Source organism: Phyllostomus discolor, chromosome 3, assembly GCF_004126475.2.
Source record: "Phyllostomus discolor isolate MPI-MPIP mPhyDis1 chromosome 3, mPhyDis1.pri.v3, whole genome shotgun sequence".
NCBI lineage: Eukaryota > Metazoa > Chordata > Mammalia > Chiroptera > Phyllostomidae > Phyllostomus > Phyllostomus discolor.
The window spans coordinates 200,574,838-200,595,154 of NC_040905.2; the positions used below are offsets into that span (position 1 = coordinate 200,574,838).

Below are 20,317 nucleotides of genomic sequence, written 5' to 3' on the forward strand. Positions count from 1 at the left end.
TCTCTAAAATCAACAAACATATACTTGGGTGATGATTTTTTAAAAAAAAAGAATCCATGCTCTTAATACTGTCTGTTCCATTGCTTTCTTATCTGAGAACTCCCAAACTTCCCCTCACTCACCTTTGTACTGTGTACTTTCCCCATTAGGGCAGTGAGCCCTAAAGATGCCTGGACTCCTGCACAATACATAAGAAATAGCAAAAGGGGCCACAGATCTTCCTAGGCATGGGCATCGTGCTGTAAGTTTATTCAGCCAGAGCAGAGGTTTTACCAGGACCAAGTTCACTTTCTATGCTCAACAAACATCCATAGCAGCAGCAGCACCAGCAGTAATAGCCTTGACAACATTGGCCACAGTGTCAGGAATGTGTTCCCCGTGATTCTGCAAAAGGGGCCTGGTAACTTACGCTCTGAGAATCTACACTCGTGATTCCTTCGCTCCTCTCTCAGTGCCCTTCCCTGCTGCATTTTCTCCTTAGCCTTTGCCACCAACTACTATCTTTATCTTTTGATATAATGCAAGCCACACAAGGGTAGAGTTTAAAAAAATTCTTGCTTGCTTTGTGTTCCCAATGCCTAAAAGAATGTCAGACACATAGTTGGTGCTTAACAAATACTTAAAGTCTATAGGGGAGGGAGGGAGGGAAGGAGGGAGGGAAGACTCACTAGGGGATAGCTAGAGAAAAGAGCAGAGATTGGTGGCAAAGGAGAAGAGGAGACAGTAAGAAGAGAGAAGAAGAGGGAACACAGAAGAAAACAAAGAAAAGATGGAACAATAAAGAGAAGAAAGCCATGGCAGGGGAGAGAGGGAAGAAGAGATGAGGGATGGTGGAGAAAAAAGAAATTGAAACAAACAGGCAAGCAAACACACCCAGGGTATGAAGAGGAAGAGAAAGATTGGGGGCACCAGAGGTGGAGGGAGAGGGACTTGTCATTAGTGGATGCTAAGGGGACGATGGAGATAAAGCAGGTGGTTTTGGCATTCAGCTGGCAAGAGGGCCAGGAGGAAGGTGTGTGGGCAGCACCACAGCCCAGGCACCCTCACCATCCTGGAAACACAGTCGGCCTTTTAGAGTGCACGGAGGCACTGGGCCAAATTGTCTATCTCACACTCTGAGGCTTGCTTTTGTTTTTCTTTTTTAAGTTTAACTCCCACTTAAGACAGGAACGCTCAGCGATGGATGTTTATCCAATTAGCTATAAATAGCCCAGTCTTACAGAGAAGGTCCACCACCGTCCCCAGCCTGAATTTTGGCAGCTGTTGTGGGAAGAGGAAGACGACAGGTCAGGAATCATCTATCACCAACTTTTAAAATCTCCAACGCAGCAGATACCAGACAGCTGAGACATGGGAAGAAGGGAAAGGCGAGCCCAATTATTCTAATGGCTGAGAGGCTGCAAAACCTTCCCAGCTGATATGCCAATGGAGATGTCTCCCACCCGGGGACTTTTCATTGAAAGGCACCAGGAACAGTGAGATATGGAAAACAGCGAGAACTGAACTGACATTAATAGCATCCATTTCTTTTGCCCTTAATATATACCAGGCACTATGATACATATTTCAAATAATCATAACCAAAATGAATCTTCAAGTGTCTGTGAGGCAGTGACAAGACCCACTTTTCAGATAAGAAAACTGAAGCGTAAGGCAGGTAGTTATCTTGCTTAAGGGCAAAAGGAGCCCAGAGAAGCTATGTGATCGGAGTTCTTTGAACACCATCACGCACAGGTGGAATGCATGCAGAACCACTTTGTGGGGGACAGTCTCCTCCTCTTCCCAACCACAGACACTTCCCCAGCCCACTTCTTGGAAAGGTAGGGGGTCACAGGCTTCCGTGTGCCTCGATGAGCTGCCTTCATGTTTGCATGTTTGCCAGGGGGCCCCTGATCATTTCCAGGGCCTGGCTTAAGCCCATGGATCCATCCTCAGTCACTGGCATGTTTGCACCCCAAGTTCTCTTCCCAGAATGCAATCTTGAACTTGCTGATTTCCCATCCTTATAAAAACACTCAGGGGTGAGGAATTACATCCACAGGTAATGGCCTGAAATAGGCCCCATTGTCCCTTCAGAACACATTCTATCAGGGAGAGCCATGGACCTAAGGCCTTTAGGGAGTCCTGCCTCAGTGTTTTGACCTCTCCTTAGACCGGGCGTCGCTGAGATCAGTAATCACGTAGTGATACTGATTCCACCTGCAGGAGGCACAGCCTGGGGGTTACATGATGTCATGTTTCTAGGGACCAACTGGAGATCTCTCCTCTGGTCTCAGTGTCGGGCAAGCAGAATTTCCTGAATGAACTCTGGTTCTGTCCCACAGCCTCTGTCCCTTTTCTTGCTGAACATGTTTTCTTTGGCCTTTGGATTGCTGAAAATCTCTAGGTTCTGAGAACAACCCTACATACAGTATGGCACAGATTACCCTGCATCGATTTAACCTGCATGGAAGTCATTTTCCTTCTTCCTATTTTCCTCTCAATCTGATTCTCTTAGTTACTTTGTTTCCTGTGCTGGATGAAAAAAAATTGCATAAATTTAAAAAACCATCTTTAAGTCCTTTGGAAAGTGAGGCGGCAAAGAAAGCACAGGCAGGACGGAGATAACGATGGCCACTAGCCTAGCCAGGGTTTCAATGCCAAGCTCAGTGTAAACTGGACAGGGACCAGGCTGAGAAAGATTCAGGGTCTGTCATTAAGCACAAAATCTGCTTCCCATGTTTTCCTCCTACAAACTGGTTCTGGAACCTCCCTGAGGCCACTGGTACCTTTGCTGCGGCGACGGCTGCGGTACTGCTCCGTGTAGAACGTCAGCTGCGTTTCGTCGTCTGCCTCTGACCCCGACGTCCCCTTGGCTCTCCCAAAGCTGATTCCCCCTGTGAGGAAACACACTCTGTTAGTCATCACCGGCCTCCGGAAGCCTGTTGGTTCCCTCACCCATCCCCAAGGTCAGCAACCCCATCCCCGGACTTCGCTCCGTAAATCCCAAGTGACCCCGGAGTCGGAGTGGGCATGACTGATGGAAGGAGTCTGGGCTCTGCGGTGAGGTGGATCTGAGTTCTAACCAGGGCTCGGCAGCCCCGGGGCGGTGTGAGCTTGAGGAAAGGCATCACCCTTCTGGGCCCTGGGTTCTTTCTTCTAAAAACAGGGACGATAACTATTAGCCTTGCAGGATTGTTTTAAAGATTAAAGGAGATAGTATATGTAAAATGCCTGGTCCTTGGTAGCTACTAAATAACTGATAGCTATGTTGTTGCTCAGTACCATAAGTCTGCCTCTAAGAAAACATCAAGATAACTTAATTTCATACACATTCCAGTCAGGTGCTTACCAGGCCCAGCGCCAGACACTGGACACACAGAGATACAACCTGGGCCCTGCCACCCATGGGATCATAAGCTAGTCAAGGTGATACATGGGATCCCATGGTGCCTTTCACCTAACTCATTGCCAGGTTTTCCATACAGTAAGACCCTGGGAATATCAGGGGAGCAATGCATCACAACGCAAACGACCTGGGAAGGCTTAAGGAGGAAGGAAGATTCAGTCGGGGCTGGAAGGATGGATGAGGGGCGGGGTTCAGTGCTAGGAAATGGAGTTCCAAGGAGAGGTAAGAGCTGGAGCATCCCTTGGAGTGGGGGAGGGGGGGTGGGCCGGTGGAGGCCACGTCAGGGAGAGCGCTGCCTGGGGAGGACATGCTGGAGCCACCTAGTGGAAGGGCCTAAGTGTCACACTGAGGATGGATGTCATGGTAGGTTCTAGAACAAGAGAATAAGTGCATTGCTGTGCACACCAGGAAGGACACGACAGGGGCATGCAGGCCTCTCAGAATGGGTACCAAGGAGGGTGAGCGGCTAGGGGGCCCAGTAATCACCAGGTGAGAGGAGACCGGTCTGAGTGAAGCCATGGGCGCTGAGGATAGGGAGGAGGCGATGGGTGCAAAGGGTGCTTCAGAGGCAAACTTGGAGGTTCACAGAGAAAATGGGGCAGTGTACGCTATGGAGCATTCATACGCTATGACAGCTGATTACAACAATGATAAAGAAAAAAGGCTTGTAATGTAAAATCACAGGAAATACGCCAAATTTGCTCTAGCTGGTATGGCTCAATGGACTGAGTGCCAACCTGTGAACCAAAGGGTTGCCATTTCAATTCCCAGTCAGGGTACATGCCTGGGTTGCAGGCCAGGTCCCCAGTGTGGGGGGGGTGCATGAAAGGCAACTATGCCTTGATGTTTCTCTCACTCTCTTTCTCCTCTCTAAAATAAATAAATAAAATCTTTAAAAAATATGCCAAATTCTAGTAGCAGTTAACCCTGCAGGGAGGGATATGGAAAACTTTTATTTCTGTGCTTTCTGTATTTTTTAACTGCTACCAAAAAAAAAAAAATAAAGCGCAGGATGTGTACTGAAGGATTGGTACACCCTTTACGCTCGAGAGGAAACACTGAGGGCAGAGCTTCAGAGCATGCTGGGGCACGTGGCGGGCAGAGAGGAAGAGGGACTTCGTGTGGTGCCTCAGACACCCACGTCAGTAGACTACCCCTGGGAGCAGACGCAAGAGTCCGGCAGAGGTGGCTGTCCTGGAAGGAGAACTCAGTAGTTGAAGGATGGGGACAGAGGGAGATCTCTCTTCACTATAAATGTTTCACATCTTTTGAATTAAGCACCAATAAAACCTATTACCCACTGAAACATTTCACCAGAAAAAAAGGAAAAATATACATTAGAAGAGGGAACCATTATTCAATTCACGAAAGGATTTACTATGTCATTTCCTCTGGTAGGGTATTGAAATGATTTTCAGTGCACAGAAAGCCAACCTACAGACACTCTTTCTCCAATTCTGTCCTTATGCATTCATTCGTTCGTTCATTCACTCATTCGCTTGTTCCAGCAACCTGGTGAGAAATCTACTCTGTATCTACAAGATGTCTGTACATTATTATATATAACCATCATCACAAGGAACGTGTAATTACAAACTGGATAATAAAATAAAGACAAAGGCATGCATGGGCAAGTTACTTGCTGAAAGCCACACAGAAGATGAGTAGGAGAGTGAGGATTCAGGGCTGGTCTGCCCAGCTCCAAATACGGGCTCTCAGGTGTGAAAACTGCTTTCCTAGAAACAACTCAGAAGGGAACTTCCGGGAAAGCGGACTGTCCTGTAAACATCAAGGTGCCAAATACTGTGTTACTATCTTTGTGAATACCATCTCATTGCAGACTCACAGGAGGGAGGTGGGAGGCACCCTTTACAGAGGAAACAACCAAGGTTCAGCAAAGGAAAGTGATGTGCTAATAATGAGCGATGGCCAAGTGCAAACGTTTAACCACTTGTAACACTGTCTCTCCATTTAAAGCTCTATAAAATGAAAAAAATTGATGCCTGCCCTGCCCCTTCCTGAAGACAGTATGCTACAATGAGTACAAGTGTCCAATATCTGATCTTTATCCCCAAACGTGTCTTGTTTTTGGTCACGGTCCACCCCCCGCCCCTTAGTGCACACTTCCCCAATCCTCAGGAACTAAGGTAGGGCCTGGAGATAGCGGGGGGGGGGGGGGGGGGGGGGCAGGGGGGCTGCCCAGAATACACCAGACGCAGCTGCGCACTGCAGGCTCTCCTCACAGGGTGCTGGCAGAGGCCCTGTGGGGACTGTGGAAGCGGTGGGGGAGAGAGCTCTGCGGAGGCCAATAGGGCTTTTTAAATTGCTATCAGACTATTTTACTGTTGCGGAAAAGTGAAGGGAGGGGAAGGAGAAGGAGAAGGGGAGAAAGGAAGGATGGAGAGAGGGAGGGAGGGAAGTCAGGAAGGAGGGAGAGAAGGAAGGAGGGAGCGAGAGGGAGAATTTTTGTTTATGTGTACATAATTCTCAGCCAAGGGGAAATAAAGGCATCTGATAAAATAGTTGCCTTAGGTACAGGAAGCATCTGTCAACCTTCTAGCTGTGTTTTGGGCAGCCGAGAAAAAGGGAGGGACCTGTGCCTGTGAGGCATCCACCCCAGGCCCTTCCCACAACCCCCTGTGGTGCCACCTCAAGTGTTTTTAAATGTGCCGGCTAAACCCTCCCTCCCTCCCATCCTCTCTTCCAAACAAATGACTTGTTCTGCCCCTGCCACGATGAACATGTCAGTTGGGATTCATTCCTTACTGGGATAGCCTACTGGGGGTAATAAAAAGTCACTTGGCAATTCAGATATAATAAGAAAAGCTAACCCCTGTATAGCACTGTCTCCCTGCCAGGCAGAGCCCTTCACATGAATTGACTTATTTGATCCTTACAGTGAGTGACCCTAAGAAGTAGGTTACTATTTTTATTCCCATTTTAATGGACGAGGAAATGTAGGCACAAGGAAATTAAGTAATTTTCCCGGGGTTGCACAGCTTGCAAACAGCAGAAACTTCCTTCCAATGCAGGCAGTGGCAGCGGAATCCTTCCCCTTGGTTTCTATGCAGGGGTAGCATAAACCACGAGTCAACGCCTCGTTGTCCACAGCCAACCCCGTGAGGAAGGCATGATGAACCATGTTTAACAGATGAATAAACCGGGTCTTGGAGAAGTGATGCAAGGTGAGGGAGCATAAACTGAAGTGAGAGAGCTGGAATGGAGATCAGGTCTGCCTATTTGCAAAGCCTGCCTCGTCACTGAAAAGCCTGAGCATGCATGAGTGCATGTGTGTGTGTGAGTATGCGTGCTACTATGCGTGGAGGTGGAGCGGTGGCAAAAGCGTGAAGACTTGTCCTCAGGACCGGCAGGTCTGTTACTTGCTCCCAGAGCCAGGGTGCATTCTCCACTTCTCACTGCTCCTCCCTTGAATCTCTGTAACTGTGCTATTGGGAGGAACCCTCATCGGGCTCAGCTAGAACTTCAGGAAGCTTCCACCATCCCACATGTCCAAGCACACAGACATCGTGCCCGTGACGACCATGGGGTCTTCTCCAGGTGTCCCTCCATTCCCACACCTCTGACCCTGACCTCCCTCCTTAAGTTCCAAGGTATCATTTTCAGAATGGAGACTGAGGCTCAGCAAGGCTGCCGCTGCACCAATCTATCCAATAAAAATATCACGCAAGCCACACATGCAGTTTTCAACGCTCTAGTAGCTACATTAAAAAAGTAAAACTTAATTTTCATAATGTATTGCATTGAACCCAATATATTCAACATACTGTCATTGTAACATGTAATTAATGTAAAATCATTATTATACTGAAATATTTTATACATTCTGCACAATAAGTTTCCAAAATCTGGTGTATATTTTATGCTTAAGCACATCTCCATAGAGACTAGCCACATGTCCTGTGCCCATCATGTCGGAGGACACAGTTCCAGCGGCACTTATACAACCATTATTGCTGAGCTTAATTAAGGACCCGGATCTGGGCACAGGAGAGAGATGAATAAGCCACAGGCCCCACTAAAATGTTGAATCATTTTTTAATGTGACTTGGATGAAAAATGGTGTATCTCAGATTCCATTAAAAGACAATAGCCATTGCCTCTGCCCTAAGGCATTTAAGCGTCTAGCAGGTTTCTGTATTGGCTTAACCCATGCACCATGAGAGGTCAAGCATTTCTGTAGAAAGAAATCAGGGAACTGAAGTCAGACTTGTGTTCTAATTCTTTTTTTAAATATATTTTTTATTAATTATGTTATTACAGTTGTCCCATTTCCCCCACCCACATTCCCCCTCTTTGGTTCATGTCCAAGTGTCATAAGTTCTTTAGCTTCTACATTTCCCATACTATTCTTGCCCTCCTCCTGTCTATGTTCTACCTACCATCTATGCTACTTATTCTCTGTACCTTTTCCCCCCTCTCTCCTCCTCCCACTCCCCTGTTGCTAACCCTCCATGTGAGCTCCATTTCTGTGGTTCTGTTCCTGTGTCAGTTGTTTGCTTAGTTTCTTTTTGTTTTTGTTTTTTTAGGTGTGGTTGTTAATAATTGTGAGTTTGCTGTCATTTTACTACACATTTTTAATCTACTTTTTCTTAGACAAATCCCTCTAACATTTCAAAAAATAAGGGCTTGGTGATGATGAACTCCTTGAACTTGGCCTTATCTGAGAAGCACTTTATCTGCCCTTCCATTCTAAATGAAAGCTTAGCTGGATAGAGCAATCTTGGATGTAGGTCCTTGTCTGTCATGACATCAAATACTTCTTTCCAGCCCCTTCTTGCCTGCAAGGTCTCTTTTGAGAAATCAGCTGCCAGTCTGATGGGAACTCCTTTGTAGGTAACTGTCTCCTTTTCTCTTACTGCTTTTAAGATTCTCTCCTTATCTTTCATCTTTGGTAATGTAATTATGATGTCCCTGGTGTGTTCCTCCTTGGGTCCAACTTCTTTGGGACTCTCTGAGCTTCCTGGACTTCCTGGAAGTCTATTTCCTTTGCCAGAATGGGGAAGTTCTCCTTTATTATTTGTTCAAATAACTTTTCCCCTTGTTGCTCTCCTTCTTTTCTTTCTGGTATCCCTATAATTTGGATGTTGGAATGTTTAAAGATGTCCTGGAGGTTCCTAAGCCTTTCCTCATTTTTCTGAATTCTTATTTCTTCATTCTTTTCTGACTGAATGTTTCTTTCTTCCTTCTGGTCCACTCCATTGATTTGAGTCCCAGTTTCTTTCTTTTCACTATTGGTTCCCTGTGCGTTTTCCTTCATTTCACTTAGTGTAGCCTTCATTTTTTTCATATAATTTGTGACCAAATTTAACCAGTTCTGTGAGTATCCTGATCACCGGTGCTTTGAACTGTGCATCTGATGGGTTGGCTGCCTCTTCGTTGCTTAGCTGTATTTGTTCTAGAGCTTTGATCTATTCTTTTGTTTGGGCCATTTTTTTTTGTCTTGATGCACCTCTTAGGTATGCGGAGTGGAGCCTTAGGTGTTCACTAGGGTGGGGCAACCCAGTCACTGGGTTGTGATGCTATATGTGGGGGAGGGGTCCGAGAGGGAACAATGGTGTTTGCTCCACTCTCTGCCGGATTTTAGTCCCTTCCCCCACTTCCCACAAGCAAATTGGGCCTTTCTGGTGCTGATTCCTGTGTGGGTGGGATTGTGTCCTTTCTAAGACCCTGAGGGAACTGAAGACCCACCTATGGGTCTCTCCAACGAACTCTCCTGTGAGGCTGGGAGTTTCTTTTGGCACCTGAACCCCCACAGATGTTTTCAATCGGTGTTTTGAGGCTTTATTTCCCCGTGCTGGGACCCTGGGTTGTGTGGTCTGTCTCGCTCCCCAGTTTTGCCTGGTTTAATTGCACACGAATGTGGGACCACACAGTCTGCCAGCTGTGTGTGCACTACACTGTGCTCCACCATCCGCCGCCTTGCTGGGTCCACCAGCTGCTGCCCTGCATGCCCAGGGTCCACCAGTCTCCGCTTTGCCACGACCGCTCTCTGCCCAGCTGCCCAACTCCACCCCTCCTACCAGTCTGGATGAATGTTTCTTCTTTAACTCCTTGGTTGTTGGACCTCCATACAGTTCAATTTTCTGTCGGTACTGGTTGTTTTTTGTTTCCAAATTGTTGTTGTCCTTATTTTGGTTGTGTCAGGAGACATAGTGTGTCTACCTACGACTCCACCTTGGCCAGAAGTCTGTGTTCTAATTCTTGGTCTCACCAGCTGAGTGGGCTCAGGCAAGGCACCCGACTTCTCTGGATTCACTTTTAAAAGTGGGGCCATCACTCTCAGCTCACAGGGGCAGGGTGAGGGAAGCTGTTTAGTGCATGTAAACAGCTAACACAAAGAACAAGAAAGGGCTGGTGAGGACACATTCATTTATTCAGTGCTCACCCCAGTTTATTAGGAGAAAAGGAAGCACTGGTGGGTGGCAGTGGTGACTTCCTGCCTTCTGTGATACCCTAGGGAGGGGGCGGCCTCCCAGGGCATCTAGCCTCTGAATGTCCATGAAATCTGAAGGGGCCACAGGCCAATTACAGATTGACTTGGAGATGATTCAGTGGAATGGGAAAGGGCCCCCTCTGCTAGCATTTCCATATGACACTTGATTTTGTGACCTGCGGTACAACCATTAATTAATCAGGGCTGCTCAAGAATTTCCATTGAGGAGTGGAGAGAAAGTGAGAATGATTGGAGACCGGCAAGAGACAAGACTAGGAACCACAAGGTTCTCTGGCCTTGTTCCATGAGCCCCTGGTTCTTCTGGTCCTGAGTGTTCTGAGATGGAGCCATGAAGAAAAGGGCTAAGCACATAACACAGTGTGATGTGCACCACTCTGGGCACTTTATATGCAGTATTCCATCAACATTCAGAAGGGGTCTGAGAGGTAAGAATCATCTCAGTTTTACTGAGGGCAAAGCAACCTTCAGAATATCAGTGTTGCTTATCCAAGATCACACAAGGTACTAACAAATGGCACAGCCCCCAACTTTGAACTTTGCTTTTGTCTCATTGAAAACCCTCTGTTCTCCTGAAAAGATCAGCCATTGGGGAAATGCAAATCAAAGCCACAAGAAAACAACCACTCTGTATCTACTAGGTTGACCATAAACAGCATAATGAGAAAATAACTGGTCTTGGAATAGATGTAGCCCCCAATTCCAATGGAATTGGAGCCCCCATACTTTGCTGGTGGGGATGCAAATGAGTGCAACCACTGTGGAGAACAGTTTGACAATTATCACAGAATTATCACAGGACCCAGTCATTCCACCCCTAGGGACATCCCAAAATAATTAAACATAGGGCATTCCAATACATAGTGATGCTTGTAAATGAATATTCATAGCAGCACAATTTACAATAGTGAAAAGGCAGGAAAAAAACCCCAAATGTCCATCAACTGATAAATGGATAACCAAAGTGGGGTTGATCTCTATAACGTAATATTATTCAGCCACAAACAGGGAATGCTGACATGGTGCACTGTGGGTGGGCATGGACCTTGCCATCAGTCTGCTGAGTGAAAGAAGCCAGACATAAAGTATTGCCACATGTCACACAATTCTGTTTATATAAAATATCCAAAATGAGTAAACCCATAAGACAGGAAGTGGTGGTTGCCAGGGCTGCGCAGAGGAAGAAGAGAAATAGAAAGTGATCATGTGATGCGGACCCCGGCTCATGGGGTCCTTGACATTGTGGATGGGGAAGAGACATTCACACAGACTGCCGAGTCCTGTGGAAGAAAAGGGCTGGCAGCTTGGCTCTCAAGAGGAGCCAAAAGCCGAGGCCTCCACCATGACAGGCCTTTATTTCTTTTTTCTCGGCACATTACAGGATGGTCCTCATTTACTATATCTGGTAGCAGAGGGTGGTTACCTTTTACAGAAAACAAAGGAGCCAGTGCCACTAATCACATCACAGAAGAGGGATATTTGCAAATGAAAAGGGAAAAGTAGTTGAACCGGTTACATTACACTTGTCCTTGGAAGGTTTAGCATGGCTTTTAGGAAGTTACTTTGCAGTAAATGTTTGCTGCAAATCAGGGTGAGGGAGTTTTTAGCAAAAGCAAGACTCAAAGCAGCCTAGGCACATTGCAGGCCTGATTCCCCACAGAAGAACCCATCCATGGGCGTGGGTCCTGTGCACCGGACCTTGCTTTGCACTGGGAACTGGGCCCACGCCACTCAAAATGGTCTCCTACAATCGTGGGTGTGGGGTTTCCCTCTGGTGTGATGGAAATATCTGGAACTACATAGAGGCGACAGTTGCACAACCCTATGAATCTACTAAATGGCAATAAATTATATGCTTTAAAACAGTTCATGGTTAATGTTAAGTCACGTGACTCTTACCTCAATAAATAAAATGTTTCTAAAAATAGACCCCGTGTTCTCTTGGAAACATCACAAGACTGATGACAGAACTGAGAATGGAGGAGTTGCAGAAAGAGAGAGAGAAAAAGAGAGAGAGGGAAGGCATTCAAGAGCATGTTGAAAGGGGCCAAGTTCAGGCATCCCAAGTCCTGACCCAGTGTTTAAGAATGCAGTATGTGACCATTCAGTCTGTCTTGGACCCAGCTGGTCATCTCAAAAAAATCACAACATTTACCCATTTGTGTGTTCATTCATTTAACAATTATCCACTAAGTCTCCATTCTGTACCAAGCAGTGCTCCAGACATTGAGAATCCGGCATTGAATAATAAACAAAAACTTCCTGAATAACAAACAAAAACTTCCTGACTTTTCGGAGCTAACTCTCTGGTGAGGAAGCAATTAACATATCCCATGCAGGATGCTAAGCCCTCTACAAGGAAATTATCTCAATCTTGCTGATGAATAAACCGACATATTCAGAGGTATTTAGAGCTTCCCCAAGATGACGTAGATACGTGGTAGCAAACTAGGAAACCGGGCCCAAGTTTGGAGCAAACCTGGGCATCCGGACAACTTCAAAATCCTATTATGGGATGGGCTGGAGCAGAAGCTAGGCTGCGTAGTCTTTCCTGGGCCGGTGACATTAACTCAGTGTTCTTCTTTGTAAGCCTACCTTCTGTAACCAGGCTGTCCTGGCCACAGACCTGCTCTGCAGCCTCCGGTGGGCCCACCCCTCCACACTCCACCTCCCACACTCTTGGTATCATGATGGATGGTGGTGACATGTTAAATTATTCAGGCTCTGTGTCTTCCTTGAGCTGGTGACAGCGATATTGCATTTTTAGATTGCCCAGAACTCTGCCAGATAGAGAAACATGTAGCTTGGGAATGTGGAAACCCATCTGACCCCCAACCGCCCAGGGAATGCAAATGGTGCCAGTCCTGGAAAGAGGACAAAAGTAGCTAAAACTGCCAGTGCCCCCCAAACCACAACTCACCATTATTCTGAGCTCTGGGATTGCAACACAGATGTTCGTACATAGCCACCCCCTTGGCCTGCTCTGACCACAGCTACTACCTGCCAGGGGGTACTACTATACACCAGGCACAGTGCCAGGCACGCTGCCCAGTTACGTTCCTACTCCTCATTTCCAGATGTGGAAACAGAGGCTGAGCATAGTGAAGCTCTGTATCTGCTGTCACACAGCCAGCAAGTGGAAGACCTGAATTCAAACACTGGTTTATCTGATCCCCCAGAAAGGAAGATTCTACAACATTCTTGGGATTCAGGTTGAAATTTTTTTTAATTGATATTTATGGTTAAAAAAATATTTATGGTAAAATATAATTAAACATGACCGTTTATAATTCCAGGAAAAAAAATGGAAATGACCAGAGGCCCACTTATAGGGAGCTGAATAAAGAAATGATGGCCTATCTCTAAAATAGACTTTTATGAGGCCATTAAATACAGTGACACAGATCTATGTTTATTGACGTGCAAACTCGCCGTGATATATCGTTGCGTGAAAAAGTATACAGAGAAGAATGCAAAGAGGGATTTCACTCACGTAAATTCATACACAATTGCAGATATTTGGTATGATTGCCACTGAGTGCGGGTAACAAAAACAAATCCATTTTAATATGAAAAATAAATGAGAGAAAAGTGAAAGTTATTCTGAGACGTTCGTGATGTAGCGCTATGACCTTTGAAAAAGCATACTGCGAAACTGTAAGTGCAAAACAAGGCTGTTCTGTTTTAAAAATTCACACACATAAAGTATGCAAATGTATGCATACACACACAAAGAAATAAATACATTAAGGTGCTCTAGTGATTATTCTCTGGGTAGTAAGATTTGGGGTCTTTAAAATTTTTTTCCTTACTGTTTCTCATTTGCATTTTTAATTTCCCTCCAATGAATATATAATGCTTAGTAATAAAAAAGACAATCAAAGTTATGTTTATTTTTTAAAATAGATTGTCTTGATTGCTGCAGTGGAAGCTCAGCCCTCTCCTGACCTTGACTGCACTATGGCCATCTCAGAGATGGGCATCTCCCAAGAAGGGAGATATCTCAAGTTATCCTCAAATTCTGGCCCAAAACACTATCCATGGAGAAGCAGCTCACCAATCAAACTTAACTCAGTATCTCGCGAAAGTATAGCTTCATCTTCTGGATTATCCCATTGCTCCCTGTGGGAGGCTGCATTTTCCAAAGATGCCCATAACAAAACCTCCCATCTCACGTTTTCTTCTGAAATGGGACTTTGGCTACTCCCCATCAAAGATGGAGATTAATTCCCACCCCTCGAGTCTGGGCTGCTTCAGGGGTGTGCTTCTAACAAAGAGGCTGCAAATGAAGTGACTCTAAGACTGGGTCACAGAATGGAATGCAGGTTCCCCCTGGCTGTCTTGACACACTGACCCTGTAGATGCTCACTCCCACTCTGGAAACCTGCCACCGGGCTGCGAGAAGTCTTAGCCACATGGAGAGGCCGAGTGTAAATGGTCCTGTCAACAATCCCAGCTGAGCCTAGCTTTTTCAGACATCCCAGTACAAATGGCAAAAAAATATGAGGGAAGAAGCTTCTAGTTGATTCCAGCCCCCAGCCATCCGAGTCACCGATGGATGTTTGAGTATTTCCAGCTGAGTCCTGGTCATTGTGAAGCTGAGACGACCTACCTTCCCTTTCTCTGTTATCATTTCATGACTCCTAGGATCCACAAGCATAAGAAGATTGTTGTTGTTTTAAGGCACTAATGTTCAGGGTGGGGAATTACGCAGCAGGAAACTTCTCTTGTGCAGTCCTATAAAAATATCCACACTCCTTGCAACCTGTTGCACTATGACAGCTCTGGGCAATGGAAAAATGAACTAGGCGTCCAGAGACCCAGGCCTTAGGTCTGTCTTGTTACTAACACACTATATGACTAAAAAAGACATTACCACCTAGCAAATATTATGTAACACTTACCACACCTTTACGTCCTTCCTAAAGAGAACAACTCATTTGACCCTTGCAACTATTGTATGAGGTAAGTGTTGTGTCCATTTGAAAGAGGAGAAAAATGAGGGTCAGAGACACTACAAGTGACATGCTCAAGGTCATACAGTTCATAAATGGCAGAGACTAGAACACAGAGACAGATCGGAAGGTACAAGAGAATAAAAGAGCAGGTGGGGGCCTGTGAGGTTGGCCAAGAATCAAGTGTCCGGCAGTTCCCACCCTAGGCCATGTCCAGCCTGTTGGAATCCAGGCTCGGGCGATTTCATGACCCCATACAATGGCCCTTCAGGGGGCTGGAGATGGCTCCTGTGCCCATTATAAACGTTCCATCCAAGCTCAGTATTCCTACTAATACCATCAACATTCCTTATATCATACGCTTTACAAAAACTATGACTATTTGAGGGTTATAGAGTCAATGCATATTTATTATAGAAAATTAAAGGAAATAAAAAAGCACAAAGAAGAAAATAATAAAAGTCAAATACTATCACTTCCAACTCCCTTCCCTTATTTCTGGTTTTTTATCCATGAATCTATACACATTCTTTTACAACTGGATTTTATTGTCTTGTAATGTGAGTACATCTGGTAAATTTTGTTTAAAATATCTAAGCATATATCTATTCATTCATTTATGTCAGAAACACATATTGGGATCCAACTACATGCTTTGTACTTTTGCTACTACACAAATTACATACATATGTATGCATATGCACACATCTAGGTGTATACCTAAATTTATATGTATATCAATATCTTCATCTATAACTGTATGTATACCTATGGCCACCAAAGTATTAATAGAGCTTAGGTCACTTGTGGAATTAAAATTAAGCTAAATAAAATATATCTTACCCATTATTCCATGTCACTAGGTATTGACTCCAATAACATTTAATGTCTGCAATATTCCACTGTATCAATGTTTCACCATTTATTTAATCATTTCCCCATTGTTTAAATTTTATATTGTCTCCAATTTTTCACTACAATATTGCTCCTAAAGACACATCTTTCTACATATCCCAGTGCACCCATGTGTAGAATCTCTTGAGAGTAGAAAGACGAATTGCTGGATCAAAGGATATTGACACATTTAATATTTGTGATCATGTCGAGATGTCCTCCAGAAAGGTTACACCAATTTCATCCTGATCGGCTCTCTATGGGAGTGATTATTTCACTATATCCTCTACAACCCTGGGTATTACATCATTGTTTTCCAATCTCAATGATTTTGATATGCATCCCATATTTCAATTTTAGCGTGTTGGATTCTTTTCAACGTAACTCCAATTCGCTCAAGTCTGTTTTGAGTTTTGATGTCCAGAACTAGGCACGATGGTCCGGGGGCGATCTGACGCACGCAGAGCAGACATGGCCTACTGCCTGCCTGTGTGTGAGCAGGGGACTTAGAACAACACAGCCCAGGGCTGCTGCTGCTTTACTGGCAGCTGGCTGGATTCAGTATGGCCCCAGTTGTTTGTTCATAGGCACTACAACTAAATCTGGACTTTCCCATCCTGTATTTGTAGAATCGATTTTTCTAAACCAAAGTAAAGAACATTTTGTACTACCAAATTGCATCTGTACCTTTTGGCCTTTTCTTCTAGTGTCTCAAGCTATTTTTACGGTCCTAATCCTGTGAGCTCATGTTTTCCTGATTCCCTGACTACGTGCCCCTCTGTGAACTGGGTAAATCAAAAAGGAGCTGAATGTAAGAAGAAGAATGACAAGTTACTTATTGAGTGTTTACAACACATCTAGCCACGGGCGAGAAGTTTATGCATGTTAAAATCATACATTACATGTAAGAGTATAATTAGGTTGATGCTGCTATTTTTGTTTGACTATTAAGAAATTGATGTCCGTAGGGATTATCTGCCTTGGGCAAGGCCACCCAGTCAGTAAAGAGAAGGGACTGGGCTGGTGAGTCTAATAGGGGTCCTTGCTATTCCCGGCATCCGGTGCCAGGTCTTCCCTGATCGCAGGCACAGACACCAGCGTTGAAGAGGCCTGAGCGGAGAATAGAATCTGACAGCTCACGGCTAGAGAGCTCTCATCAGTCCCATAATAAAAACTCCTTGGGAACATGAAATCAAATAAAAAATGAACCAGCAGACTATCCTACCAAGTGGTCTACGAGTTTCCCCTTTGGAAATAAAAATATATTGTTCATTCAGTAAATATCAGCTTTGAGTCTCTAACGCGTGCCAGGAAGTGGCTCTGCCCTGGGAAATGAGACAGAAATACTCCCTACAACCACAGGGCTTGCACTTCTGTGGGGAGATGGAATATTCAGAGGAATACATGTAAAAACTAATATATTTATGAGAAGCTCTGTCAAATATCTTGCTGACATTCAGATATTCTTTGCCTGCAATATCTCCCTGACCTACCTACGCAACGAAACTAGTCAAAGTAGAAGTGCAGTTTGCCGGTTGTGATTTATTCTTAGCGAACCCAGCGAGTGCTCTGCACTTCCCTTCCCGCACGGTCACCTTGTAAACTGACCTTATTGCTCTGGCGAATGGAAATAAAGTTTCACAAGTGTTTCATCAACTATTTAAAAGCAGGAGAAGATTTGTCCTTCTTCAGGATTTTAGAACCTTCTCGACGTAGAACTTTGATTCTTCCGTGAGTGTAACTAACTCTGTGGTTCTGAAAACATATACCTTCAAATGATTGGAGCCAAGGAGAAGTCATTGGCTCAGGGCTGGAGCCTGAAACTGAGGCAGACACTTCAAAGTAAATACGCAGAACCCTTTCTGTGTGTTAGTACTCCATCCCTATGACACATCTTCATTCTGCCTTTCCTAGTTTTTAGGGTTTTTTTTTTTTCTTGATAAAAGTGACAGATCTGACAGATGGAGAATGGATTTAGTTTTGTACTTTCATCTCGTAGTAAGGTGTCGGCTATTTCATGCAACGGGACAATCATTTTCTTGTTCTTTTTGTTCCAAAGCTAGTTTTAAAAGCTTGCTTTATTTTTGTTTTCTTTCATTTGGCCACTATGCATTGAGACGTTTGAAGTCTCAGCCTTTGGGTGGGGGCATTTTCCTAAGTTTGGACTAAACTGTTACAGATTTTTGACCCTTTTTCTATCTTTTAGTTTTCCGTGCAAACATATCTTCTCCCTCATGCTTCCTAAATCCCTCCTTCATTGTTATTCTCTTTAAATATTTCTTCAGAATTTCAGTTTTCAGTGTCTTCCTCTCTTACTACATCTATTTCATTTTAGAGTCCCCAGTCACAAAACCAGAAAAATCTATCCTCTGGCATTAAAATATGATGTGTATATGTGTTCATAAATTCTTGGTTGTAATTTTTCATCTTTTAAAAGAGAAATGTTATTTCTTCATTTAATAATATCCAGTGTTGGCAGGGTTTTATGAAATGACTATTTTCCTAAATTGCTGCAAGCAGTGCAAATCTGTACGACCCTTTTGGGAAGCAATTTGGCAACATAAAATAGAGCCTTAAAAACGTCCATCCCTCTTGACCCACTTCTGGGAATTCACCCCAAGGGAACACCCTAAATACAGAAGAAGATTTGTGCAGCATTATATTCATTGCAATGTTATTTATAAATATCAGAAAATGGAAAATAACCTTAATGGGCAACTGGAGGGGAATGGTTAATTATGTTGGAGTATCAACTGGGCCGAGAGGATGATAAGTTATTATAGAAAATACTGTGTCCAATGCTAATTTTAAGAAAGGGGGTTAAAAAGGCAAAATCTGTATTGTAAAATGAGTACTACTGAATATAGTGGAGGCTCTGCTTCTGGTAGGGAAGAGTAAGGATATTAACAGACCAACTCTCCTACAGGCAACAGCAATAAATTCAGAAAACACAAAACACACAAAAAAAACACTACCTGAGGGCTCTGGAAGTAAACAAAAGCAGGTATGTTTTAGAAAGGAGCTGAAACTTGGAGAAAGCAGGCAAGACGGGGTGACCTTCCCGTGTATCCAGCTTTGTCCTGAGGGAAGGTTATAATGTTTAACTATGGCTCAGGGCAACTGACACACCAAGAGAAAACCTGCCATCTTTCCGGACTGAGGATTCCAGATCAACCAACCAGGAAGAAAAGGAGAGACCCAGAGCGGCTTCTCACAATCTGTGTGTAATCCCTGCCCACATCTCTGCTCCCCTCCCCACTCTGGGCTGCCCTGGGGGGCAAGGCAGACTCCAACCAGCTCGGCTGGTTGAAAACAAAACAACCTCTGCTCTCCCCAGGCAAGACAGCTGGAGTCCAACCAAGCCGACCGCCTGCAAAAAACAAAACAACATTCTTGGGAGAAACAGAATGCAAAAATGTTCATACAGTGAATCCACAGGTTTAGCATTCAATCCAAAACTACCTGGCATGTGATAAACCGGGGAATTTTCATCGGCTCCCGAGAGAGAAGCAGCCGAGGCCAACCTAAGACGACCCAGAGGCACAAGGACTTGAACACAACACTGTAGGTGCGGCAAACACTGTTAGAACTAGAAATGAAACACTTACCTGAATATTTTTTTAAAAAATTACTGGATTGGCTTAATAAAATGAAATTAACACAGGAAATAATCAATGGCCTTGAAGACAGATGAATAGAAATTCTCCTATCTGATGAGAGAGAGAAGAAGGATTGGGAAAAATCACAGAGTCTAAGGAATTCGTGGGAACCACATCAAAAGTTCTAGATATAGATAACTGGCGTCACAGACGGTGAGAAGAGAAAACAGAGTTTTAAAAAATAAAGATATAATCATTGCAATGAACCAAATTTAGTGTCAGAGGTAAACTATCAAATTCACAAAGCTCAGGGGACACCAAACAGGATAAACTCGGGGAGAGGGAGAACCTGTACTTCCAGTCACACCACTGAAAATCAAACATACACACACCTCTTTGTTCAAACTATTCCAATAGCAAAAAAAAAAAAAATTTAAGCATAAAGATTAGAAAGGAAGGAGTAAAGCTGTTATTGTTAGCAGATGACATAATTGATTAGAGAAAGACTTGCAAGGAATCTACAAAATGACTATTAAAAAAGGGACTTTAGTATGGCTGGAAGATAAAAAAAAATAAGTATACAAAAGTTAACTATGCCCTGGCTGACGTAGCTCAGTTGATTGAGTGTGGGCTGCAAACCAGAGTGTCACAGGTTCGATTCCCAGTCAGGGCACATGCCTGGGTTGCAGGCCATGACCCCCAGCACCGCACACTGATGTTTCTCTGTCTCTCTCTCTCTCTCTCTCCCTCTCTCTCTCTCTCTCTCCCTCCCTCATTCCCTCTCTAAAAATAAATAAATAAAATAGTTTTTTTAAAGTTAATTATATGTTTATATATAGGCAGCAAATAATTGGAAAATAAAATTTCAAAACGAATTCCATTTATAATAGTGCAAGAAATTCTAAGTACTTAATATGTTTTAAGAACAGGCGTGCAACATCTCTTCAATACAACAGAAAACTGTTAAGAGAAATATTTTTTAAAAACCTAAATAAATGAAGAGATACAC

General features: G+C 44.2%; 1 protein-coding gene across 3 annotated transcripts in view; it reads right to left on the bottom strand.

Annotated features, from left to right (window-relative positions):
• Positions 1 to 20,317, bottom strand: part of ASTN2 (astrotactin 2) — an 821,613-nt gene that overhangs the window by 534,687 nt on the left and 266,609 nt on the right. For all 3 annotated transcript variants that reach the window (XM_028509080.2, XM_028509072.2, XM_028509089.2), the window contains one exon: positions 2,769 to 2,876. In XM_028509080.2, the coding sequence (XP_028364881.1) occupies positions 2,769 to 2,876 (108 nt within the window). The remainder of the gene's footprint in view (positions 1 to 2,768; positions 2,877 to 20,317) is intronic.